This window comes from Anabrus simplex, chromosome 2, assembly GCF_040414725.1.
Source record: "Anabrus simplex isolate iqAnaSimp1 chromosome 2, ASM4041472v1, whole genome shotgun sequence".
In the NCBI taxonomy this organism is placed as follows: domain Eukaryota; kingdom Metazoa; phylum Arthropoda; class Insecta; order Orthoptera; family Tettigoniidae; genus Anabrus; species Anabrus simplex.
In genome coordinates this window covers 262,549,492-262,561,584 of record NC_090266.1, presented here as the reverse complement: position 1 = coordinate 262,561,584, position 12,093 = coordinate 262,549,492, and the positions used below count along the sequence as shown (strand labels likewise).

Here is a 12,093-nt window from a genome sequence, read left to right as displayed (position 1 = left end):
AGTTTCATGCCTGAGACGCCAATGTCCATCCATGCAATGAAACACAAAAGTGAACTCAATGGAGAAGGCAACCTTCAACCAATCAGTAGAGTTCCAAATCCGATATTGCTGTGTCAATTCAAGCATTTGTTTCAGATACATCTTCATTAGCAGAGGTGCACTAAACATCTGTTTGCCTCAGCAGGGTTTGCTCAACTGTCATTTTAGACACAAGTTTCGTAGCCCACAGGCTCATTCTGACAGTGAACTGCCCCCCTGTGGCATATCGAGCGGCCCTCATGCACCTTTGTAGCTAGCGTTTGCCTTTCACATTGGTTTCTTCCCCCTTTCATAACTCGGATAAATCACCCGTTTTACTCACAGCAGCGAGTGACGTGCGTTCAGAGAGTCTATAATACACCTTATCGTATACCCACCACACCAATTCAAGACATGGGACATAGTTCACAGGCTATGTGTTACCAACTTCGGATGTAGTAGGTGGTCCTAATAACGTGACTCCACTGTATATGGTGCAAGTATCTCACGACTTCTGGATATTCCTGAAACAGGTACTACACCTTGCTGATGGTTAAAAATAGAGAATAACAACAACTCTTCAGCCCAGAAAAACCCAAGTGATTGTTAATTAGAACTTTACTCCCAATTAATGCAAATCAATAGTGCCCAAATAATGAAGGAGAATTGAACATACCTGATATGCATATTTACGATGAAGTTTGCCTTCTGCCTTGTATGTTTCCATGAGAGATAACATAAACTCTAAAGTCACAGTACCATCCACAAGCATAGGCCCAGCATAGTCAGATTCAATTACTGAAATATACAAATATTTCTTACTAGGTAGTGTGCTTTAGTTCACTATTAAACTAAATGTTTCATTTCATTCCACTAACAAAGAAATGTAAATAAATACCTACCCATATTTTCTAAATCAGCACTAATGGCTTCAGCAACGCTCTTTTTGGTATCATCTACAGCAATGGCTCTTTCAAATGCCATTTGCCTAACAATTTTACTGCATTCGGTAAACTTAATTTTAGCATCCTTATCATTAGGTCTTGCTTTCGTAACCTGAATAAGCAACAAAACAGAATTATGAACACACACATGGAAACAGTTATTTTTCAGAAATTTCAAGAAAATTGGAACTGATTCTCTTTGATTATGAAGTAAATATTCTGATTTATGCTTTCACATCCCAGGAGACTAGGCATGATAATCATGCATGTGAAACAAATTCAACTTCCTGGAAATTTTGACATTTTGTGAAGTTAAGACCTTTGCCTAGTTCTCTCAGAAGAAAGATTCAAATGAAATCTAACTGCTGTTCTGTTAATGATAAAGTAACTAACCACATTTGCCATCACGTGGCTCACTATGTAGTAGTGATGTACACCTTAATACTTTAATGAATGGAAGCCTGATGATTCTTCAGCAGTGATACAAGAAATAAGACTAAATTTTAATTCTTCAATGTTGATATCCGTTATATAATGGTGATAAGAAATGGCAATGAATGATACCAACTACACTACTGTTTTTGCATGTGTAGTCTCGTTTCCCAATACATACTTGGCGATGAGGCGAGATGAAAAATTGCATGGCATGTCTTTACAGCCAGATGCCCTTCCTGATGCCAAAAACCTCAGCTGAGGAGCTAATGAAGATGAACTGAATGATGGTGAATGAAAATGGGCAAGGAGGTGGAAGGAATCAATCGGCTATGGTCTATAAACAGGAACTGTCTCGGCATTTTCCTGGAAGTGAAAATGGGAAGCCACAAAAAAAACATTGTCAGGACAGCCAATGGTGGGGTTCGAACCTACTTGTATCCAAATGCAGAGCTTGGCTCCGTTCGGTTACACGACTGCTTTTAATTATAAATGAACTACCGCAATGGATCAAATTCAACCCTTTTGGAATGCATCATTGTTGTTCAATGAGAGATTAATCGAGTTAATGGATACCGGTACTTTAGTGAACAAGGACTTTATAGCAAATCTCAGCAGACGAGCATTATACTGAAAGGTTACAGCTGGCATCTTGTCCACGAAAGTAGAGTACCCCTCATATACAACTCAGAATGTTCCAAAATGGTTTAAGGCATTCAACATGGTGATTTACTTATCACTGAAAATAGCAATGAAGTCAATATCACTCATCGTAATTTGAATGTGAAGGCCAAATAAATTCACCAGACCAGAGTGTCAGAGGGCAGATTTCCATGAAAAATAAGAAGAGCAATGAGAGATAGTCAAGGAAAATACTATCTAGGATACGACAGGATAAAGAGTAAATTATTGTGTAAACAAAGAAAAAATATGAAATGAAGAGCTTGATATGTTAGGGATTAGAAAAAAATACCAAGTCCATAAACAAAGAGAAAGATATCTAACTGTATACTTTTTGAGCAACATGGCATGTATACAAACCTTGTGAGCTATATCCACACCAGTGCACTTTCCTCTTCAACTTTGCTTTCAATTGTCAGTACTGCTTTCAACACTGAGTTAGTTCAGCACATGCCTCCCATGAATGCACTGGATGCTGTCCACACTGGTGCATGATTAGTTTTTAATTTATCACCAGTGTAGACATGAAGCTGCATTGGAAAAAACTGAAGCTGTTACATTAACTGGTATAAGGGGTGCAATATTTGTGTTGAAAGATGGATGTGGAAAATAAAGACAATCGATATGAATAAAATACTGAATTATTTTAAAATACAGAATGTTGGAATTATGATGAAATTGGAATTAAATGATAATGTTCTGTTTAAGAACCTTATTAGAACGTGTATTACAAATTTCTACATGCTATTGGGAATAGTGAAACTGAAGATAGCGACAACAAAACAACAGAAAGAAAGCCTGCAATAAATTACAGACACCTCTACACAAACCATACGGAAGTCAGACTTGTCTAGTGCTCCTGAATCACTCTTTCTTTCCATAAATTTATGATATTCCTTAAAAAAGATATGAATGCAGACTTTTGACAGTCATACCGTACTTTATGACCATATCAGTATAAGCATCGTTTCTCTTCATTTTGTTTTTTCTACGGAGTTATCAATCCTTTTCAGCCTTGAACGACATCAACTTCAAATGAATGACAACATTGACGTGGAGCAAGAAAGCGTGCAGAAGATAAAGTCTGTCACTTCATACTGTAACATCACGGTATGGGTGACTTTGAGCTAGTGTGGAGTGGTAGATGTTCCATAGCATGGATATATTGAAGAGAAGTGTGAATTTAACCTTGTTCACATTTTCAACTTCTTCCATATGCTTCTGCAATTCTTGCAGTTATAACTAACTTATCATGTTTACAAATGTAATAAATGGAAAGTTTTTGATACTCAGCAGAGGATCAGTTCTTTTCAACAATACAGTTTTACCTTACAGCTCATATAAACTAATCAATGTTCTCCACAAAAAAATGAATAATCTACAAAACAAAGGAATAAAGGAACAAGGAATAAATATGTGACCTGTTGTGCAATAAGGGACCTAAAGTAGGATTTTCCATTTGAGATTTTTGTGATTCTGAAATTGACATAAGATACTGAGCATCTAAAAAAAGTCCATGCTTCTAGGCACAATATTTTAGTAGATATTAATTATTGACTGTTTACATTAAGAAAATGTGTTCTGAGAAAAATGCAGTTGAAGTTTTTGCTTATTTTATTACTTATTATACAAACTTTTCAAGTATTTAAGAAAGAAGGTTTCATTATTATCAATCACACATTAAAAACGAATGTAAGAACAAGAAAAACATTGCTTATCTATGTGATATTACTTACCCAGTCTTGTCTGATTAGCAATTAATTATTTTTAAGCTAAACATACGCAGAACATAAAATGACATAACTTACATCAAATTAAGTGTGAAAAGTTTATTTTTTATTTAAAAGTTTAGAAAGACCCTTTATTAGAATGAACATCTACAATAGCTAACCATTCACACATGGCACAGACACTGTCTTAAATTATACGCCACCAGGTACGCTTGACTGGAGTACTAGGATTTGAGGGTAAGGGATCTTCTTCTGCACTGTTCTCTTCGTTTTCCTCCTCCTGAAGACTTCTGCATCGCCTCCTTCTCTAGTTAGATTGCTGAAATCTGGCCGCTGTCATATCATTCGTTACATCAGGTGAAGAATTTTGTTCAATTACTTCAGGTTGTGGGGGCACAATAAATCTTTAGTTTCTTTACAACAGAATGGCATGATTTTCTTCTGAAGATGTGGACAAAAGTTCACTGCAAAATGTAAAGAATTTAACCTTGTTTCCTTGATATGACACAAGTCGAAAAGCTATATTATCAAGTCTAGCACTATAAATAGATGATCATGTGATATAATCTATAAGAACAGGTTCTGTGAAATTGAAACTCCATAAATAGGTTAGTCGCCATGACAAGCCTTAATCAATGACCTAAATAGCAAAAATCTGTAGAGTTGGTGGTAGAACGACATCGTTTCAGCAAAAATATAAAATTATTCACTTTACCTGACTTACAAACGGAACATCATCAACTGAAACTATGACTAGTAATGTTTCTTCACTAATTTCATAATCATCCATATCCTTATCAGATTCACTGTCATCGTTATGTGATGGCCTCAGGACCATATGAAACACATAATGAACATTTGAAAGAGGCAATGCCTTATCTGAGCAGAATACTGACTTGAAGCTAACACAATACCATATCATGGAGACTATCTCGCATCACGCTACTTTATAAAAGTAAAGGAAGTGCCGCTCCCCAGACTCCTATAGAAGAATAGCATTTGAGATCTCCATCTTCAAAGTTTTTACAAGAATTCTGATGGAGAGATAGGTAGAAAAAATTTCCAGCAAAATCCCAGATCAATAGTTTGGTTTCCAAAAGGGTAAAATCAACGCTATGTGCATAAGAAACTTAATGTCTGATATTGATGATATAGATGTTGATAGACAAGCAGGCATCACTTTTTGGTAAAGAGACAAAGTCTCTCAGTGCATTGGCACTGCCGGTGGCCCCAAGTAGCCTATGCAGTGGCCTCCACGGTACGCACTAGCCAGCGTCTTGGTGGGTGTACTAGGTACCAACTGATGAGCCCAACCTAGCACACGAGGGCAAAATGCTGGTAACCAGGAATGAGTTAGCTGGAAAATTTCTAATGTCCAATAACGGACCATTTATATTGGTATTATATGATACTGATGAGGCGCTTTGACACCATAGAAGAAAATTTCATATTGTTTTTGTAAATGTTAAGAAGGCATTTGATCTTCTGAGCTACCAGGTCATAAACAACAAACTTCAGACTGTACTTGGTGAAAGGAATTATTTGAAAATGATTACAATTACCACTTTGCCTTATAACATTGTGATCATTACCAATGGCCTTCAGTTCTAAAATCCAATTATGGAGCTAAATGGTGCCCTATAGGGTGACCCAATAAGTCCACTACGGTTTATTTCAGCAACAGCTGATATCACAGATTTGTTGGAAGATAAGGTATCACTTTATATTCACACAGATGATAATAGATGGTAATTTGGAAGATTTGCAAGAATGTATGAATCACCTACTCATTTGGCACAGAGAAACAAATTAAGGATAGGCAAGAATAAAAGAGTTCATATGGCTTTCCATAAATGAGGTAAGGTATCAAACAGGGATAAGATTTACTACAAACAGAGAAATCTGCCATAAACTAAAGTAAAAAATTTCAACTAGGTACATTATTTAGGAGTAATTCTACAGACAATGGGAATCACCTTCACAAATCATGTGAGAAACAGAGTGACTGCTGCACTAATAGCTATGAAATATATACAGCATCTGCATAGGCTGTCCTTAGCCACTAGTTTAACTTATGGTATGGAACTAATATGGATTTGTTTGACTAAAAGTAATCTGGAAGAAATACAACAGTTCAAATCTACCTCCTTACAGAAGGTGTTGTGTCTCAAAATTCACTCCATTCCGGCTGACATATGAACTTGCTAATGAACAATTTCTTATCGAGTACATAAGAATAAATTTGTTACTACCATATACTGGTCAATATCAGGAACTGTTCACAGCTTCAAGTAAAGAAGAAAGAAATATGGATTTACTTTTACGGAACAGAGGCAATGCTCTCATCTGACTTGAAAAGAGCCAACTACAATCTACATGACACCATGACACATTTTGCAATCCATGGTTTTCATTTTTGTGTACGCAGAAGGAGAGAGTTTCATGTCCCTAATGACGCATTATGTGTGTGTGAACTGTGTGACAAGCCCAGTAGACACTATAATGTATCTCTCACACAGTTCTCCAATGATTAACTATTTGTGTGACAGGCACATGCCTTATAATCATTATAAAATATCAAAGCCATTTCTTAATAACAGTGCTGATGTAGTACTTCTATTATTATTAATCATATACAGTCGTATCAGCACACTAATTTTAATTCATAACTGGTTTTCGGACACTAAAGTCCATCATTAGTGTTAAAATTTAAATATTTTGTGTAGAGGTTGTGAACTGAAAATTATTTCTTTTAGTGGTTTCGAGGATAATTTAGAGGAGCTTTTGAACCTTTATAAATGCCATGGTTTAATAACAAGGGAGAGGAATTGTGAGAAGTGTGGAGGGATGACAAAGTTGAGTGTTATTAGAAATAACATTATTTACAAGAGCAATCGACGCGTAGTTGGTGTCAAGTGCTCGTGGAACATTAGTGGAAGGAAGAAAACCTTTTTCAAAAAGTCCAGGCTATCTTTGTATCAGATAGGGTTCTTTTCTATTTTGTGATGTCTGCTGAGTAAGCCACAAACCCCTCTTCTGCAGTTGGAACTAGGTGTAGCAAGAAAAACTATTATTGACTAGTGGTGTGTGTGGTGTGTGTGTCGTGTGTGTGTGTGTGTGTGTGTGTGTGTGTGTGTGTGTGTGTGTGTGTGTGTGTGTGTGTGTGTGTGTGGCGGGGGGGCACATGCACGCAAAAAAAAAAATTGGTGGTGGAAACTGAAATAAATTTAGGAGATCCAAATATCCCAGGGGACGGAGAATTACAGAACAGTGGCTCTTTGGAGTGAAAAGGGAGAATTTTATGAATTTCTTTGTTGTTTCCATTGAGAGACGAGATAAAGATACACTGTTGGCTTTAATTAAAGAGTGGGTATTGCTTGGCTCAATAATTATTTCCCATTGCTGGAAAGTAAATGACTGCTTAGAGGCTGAGGAATTTGTTCACCTCGACGTCACATGCCGGGTGGTGAGCTTTCTGTTCATAAGCAGAATACTGAGAATAGGTGGCGTCATCTGAAGTGTGGGGGGCTACTTTATTTCAGCATTCGAAAGAAAAAAGGGACATTTCATACACTATGGTGTGGAATTTCTTTTCAAGAGTGGTTTTCCGTTACCAGAGAGAGTGCATCATTTCTTCTGAGCAGCCGGAGAACTCTACCCTACCCTGCAATAAGGTAGGTTTTCAATATTCCTTTTATTATACTTACAGTATTTTTATATATGTGACCTGTTGTGCAAAAAAAGGACTGAAAGTTGGATATTTCATTTTTTAAGTTCTTTGTGGTTCTAAAATTGGCATAAGATACTGAGCATTTAAACAAAGAGCTCATGCCTTTAAGTGCAATACTTCTTGACTGTTGCTAGTAAGAAAACTGTATTTTGCAAAATATGCACTTACAGCTTTCACTTATTCTTTTACCAATTGTACAAAGTTTTCATGACATCAAGTGGCAAAGATTTGATCTGCTGCATATCTTAGTTTATTAAGAAGACCAATAGGTAGTGCTATAAGTCAAAACAAAGAAATGCAATTATTACATCACAGACACTTTTCTTCAGCTCGGCTGTAAAATTTCCATTGCCAACTTTGGGTCCATTTCTGCACAACTGGTCACATATATGTGAGTGAGTGTCGTGCGGACGGTATGCACCGCGGTAATAAAAAAATTAAAGGGGGCGCTAAGCCCCCAGAGTAATTACTGTTACAAGCAAATGGGGTCTGGGGGCATAGGCCTCCAGGTTAGGGGTTTGCAAAAGACAGGTTACAGATACAAAATTACCTTTTTTCTTGCCATGCAGTCAGTATGCACCGCAACCATAGATAAAAGCCTCTCGAAGGGAGGCTGACTCTAAAGGGGCCACTGTTCTCACAACAGAGAATGGCCTGGATTTGCAAAGATAGGTTACAGCCACTAACAGAGCCTTTTCTTGTGTTTTCATTCTCTGCAGGTTGGTAACAGAAACTGTGTCTGGCTCCATGGCTAAATGGTTAGCGTGCTGGCCTTTGGTCACAGGGGTCCCGGGTTCGATTCCCGGCAGGGTCGGGAATTTTAACCTTAATTGGTTAATTTCGTTGGCACGGGGGCTGGGTGTATGTGTCGTCTTCATCATCATTTCAACCTCATCACAACGCGGGTCGCCTACGGGCGTCAATTCAAAAGACCTGCACCTGGCGAGCCGAACTTGTCCTCGGACACTCCCGGCACTAAAAGCCATACGCCATTTCATTTTTACAGAAACTGTGACTTATGAATTCTGGGAATGATGTCATGTCAGCCAATACCACTGCTAATAGTTGGTCAACTAATGGACAATGGTGCATGAAATGTCCCGTTATGTTATACAAATATGTGTTCCTTTTGGGGAGGGCAGGTGGGTCCCAGGTAGGGACCTGAAAAAAATTCGCATTTGCAATAAATGCGAATTTTTAAATCTTGTACTGAATCCAAGCCTACGGTAATTCTAATGTGGAATAAAATCATTTTTATGCATAAATAGAAGTGCAACAAAGTGTGAATTGTGACCCAAAATACAAAATTAGTATGAATATGCGATTCTGGTGCAAATTCTACAAAAATGCGCTATTTTACCGGCAAAATCGTCAGAAATACTCAAAATATGATGCATAAATCTTTCGACCGTTCTGATCGATGAAGAGAAGTAGCCGATTGATTGCTGCTTGCTGACTTTAATTGATATTTACAATGGGAATAGCAAGGGAGATAAGATCTGTATCGATTATTATTGAAATGTAAATCGAGTGTCACAGAAATAACAAGATAGACACAGCGTTGTTTTCCTGTTGTTCAAAATTGAAACTAGTGAAGAGTAGCAAGTCGCGCGATCATTTAGGTTATGGGGCGCACAACAAAAACTGCGCACGAAAGGGCTCAGCAATATGCAAAGGATGGTTTATATGTCACAGATTCAGCAACAGTGTTTTGCAACTATTGTAATTGCAGAGTTGGGTGGGAAAAAAAAAAAAGATAGCATTGTGAAACATGTTCAATCTGATAAACACGTGGGTAAGCGACGCGATAACGAAAGTTCAACCCCTGCTGCTAGTACGTCTCGAAGAAAGCAATCTTCTATGCTTACACAGTTAGATAGTTGTAAACGACGAAAAACTTCCAGAGATAACTTCTCAAAACGCACAGTTGAAGTATTTGCCAAAGCAAATATACCTCTAGAAAAGCTGGAAAACAAGGAGCTAAGAGCCTGGATTACTGAGTTTTCAAATGAAGAGCTGTCATGTGTGAGAACTCTACGTGAAGTATATTTACAGGGCAAGTTTCTATTTCATTGATTGGGTACGGTTTAGGTATTACGACATCGAAACCACGTGAAAAATTGAAGGATACCGAATTTGAGTGCGATTTCCATATCGAACTATGTTACCCATACCCAATTGATCCAGTAATTTTAAATTATTTTGTTATAATTTGAGGTCTTTCTTCCTTTCTAGAAGTTGCATCTGACCACCAGAAAAGAACAGCAGAGGCTCTAGTGGGGAAGAACATCAACATACTCTGTGATGAAACTACAGATGGAATGGGCCGTGTTGTTTTTATCACCATATTCTAAGTTCCAGCCAGATCAAAAAGAGAGCTGCACGTTGTTTCTGTGAACTATCTTGATGCAGGAAATGCTACAAACTGCTCTCATGTTGTTTAGAAGCTCTGTGCAGTTATAGTGTACCATATGACGCAGTTAAATTGTTTGTTAGTAACAGTGCCCCGTACATGACCCGGTGTTATGAAATATTAAGTGTGGTCATAGCGGGTCATTTAATGCATGTACAGTGCTGGGCACATAAGATCAGCTTGGTTGGCAATAGTTGGGTCATGGTCATGACAGATTTAAATCATGTGGTTGCAATGGTAAAGTCTGCATTTATGAACACAAGAAAGCGAAAATATAATTACGAGGGCTATACCGAAAGCTTTTAGCAGAGTGTGAGAAAAAAAATTTATTTGCGAAACAACAATTACAACTTTTCAAAATACTTTCCATAGCACATATACATTTTTCCATTCTCTGAAACCACTTAGAAAACGTTTCAGTCCAAGCTTCTTTCGGGGTGTCACTTAGTGCACTCTCATACGCTGCAATGGCCTCTTCATCTGACGAAAACCGCTGCCCACATATTTTTTCCTTGGTCTTAGGGAACAGAAAGAAGTCACATGGGGCCAGGTCAGGTGAATAGGGGGGGGATGAGGTAACACTCGCACTTTTCCCTTTCTAAAAAGTCCTTTGTTCTGGCAGCCCTGTGTGTAGATGCATTGTCATGATGCAGCAGAAGGTACCTGACTGATCTGAGTGACCGAGAAGTGAATAGGCTTCACTCCCACATGGTTTTTGTCACAGATCATGCAGCTGGATTGGTTGACCTCCTTACTGAACTTGAAGGGTCTCTGTATCCTACCTCTCATCTCCTTTACCCCAAACTATATAACCTTGACGCCAGTTTTACCTTAATTTGTGAGGGGAATTTTTGTGCAGCAACTAATGATGCTTTGATTAAGCTCACTCCTCTACAGCAGGCTGCATGTAGAGACACATTTGTCAAAGCTGCTCATTATTCACAGTGCAAGCTAGCCACATTGAAAGCTAAAGACCCCAACCATAAGCATTTTGTGTCAATTTCTCAAGCTTTGTATCCAAAAAATATAATTCTGTATAACACTGATAAATTAGATGAGCTTGAGAAATTATCTGGAGTAACAGATCTCTCACAAAACAATATCTGGTCTGGTTACTGTTCTCTGAAACATGCAATTCAAACCCAGATGAAAGAAAGTGAAAAATGTGATGTCATGCTTGCATTAACTGCAGTTCAGACAGAGTTCAGCATATCTGCTAAATACTGTCTTGAGTTGTTGTGGACCCCAACGAATAATGTAGATAGTGAGCGCGTGTTGTCTCATTACAACACAGTGATTACAGACAGACGGTGCAATTTGAAAAAAACAATGCCGAAGTACTGACAATGCTTTCGTATGAACAATGAATTTGTATTGTGTGTGAACCAAGGACAATAATTGCACATTCATAAACTTTGAATCGTTAAAATTAATAATACCATGTGATTATTTTAACTTTGTAAATAGATGCTAATTTTGGAAAAATAGATGCTAATTTTGAAACAAATAGATGCTAATTTTTCAGGTCCCTAGTCCCAGGCATTCATAATGAACACATCTCTCTCTTCTAAAAGCATTTTAAGTTAAGATGCAAATATATATTTACTCGCAAAGTTATGTATTATATGTTGAAGTGTCTACACTAGGTTTCTACTATGTAACATTATATACTGCATACTTGTATTATTATTGTATGGCAATTCAAAAAAAGTACATTTCATGACATCTAGAGGCAAAGAATTGAACTGTTCTGTAACTTACTTTATTAAGAAGACTTAAAGGCAGGGGTGGCCGTACCTTATGTGCTGAAGTGCTGCAGCACATTGTCTATTTGAAAAATGAATGACTTTAATAATATTATCTACAATCACATACAGTGCAATGAAAATGACGCCAGCCAAAGAATAACAAATCATTCAACTCTCCTCACAACCACGTTAGTCGTGCGCTCCATGCTGGGTATTGGCTGTGCATATCACAGCTCAGCGTGTCTCAGCGAGAATTTCTAAGCCTTTTGCCACAAAGCAGGAACTCTGCCTTTTGCGCATGCGTGCCTAACTTCTTCAATAGGTTGTGTAAAGAGCAGCCAAGACATCACTTCACAGCGAGTCTTTGTTCGGCCACAGAGAGGCAGCACTGGTCACA

The 12,093-nt window shown here is 37.8% G+C and overlaps 1 protein-coding gene across 1 annotated transcript in view; it reads right to left on the bottom strand.

Annotated features, from left to right (window-relative positions):
- LOC136862772 (serine/threonine-protein phosphatase 5) overlaps window positions 1–12,093 on the bottom strand; it is a 239,688-nt gene that overhangs the window by 133,646 nt on the left and 93,949 nt on the right. The window contains exons 3-4 of the mRNA XM_067139018.2: window positions 921–1,074; window positions 695–816 (exon numbers count right to left, since the gene is read on the bottom strand). Coding sequence (XP_066995119.1) covers window positions 695–816; window positions 921–1,074 — 276 coding nt within the window. The remainder of the gene's footprint in view (window positions 1–694; window positions 817–920; window positions 1,075–12,093) is intronic.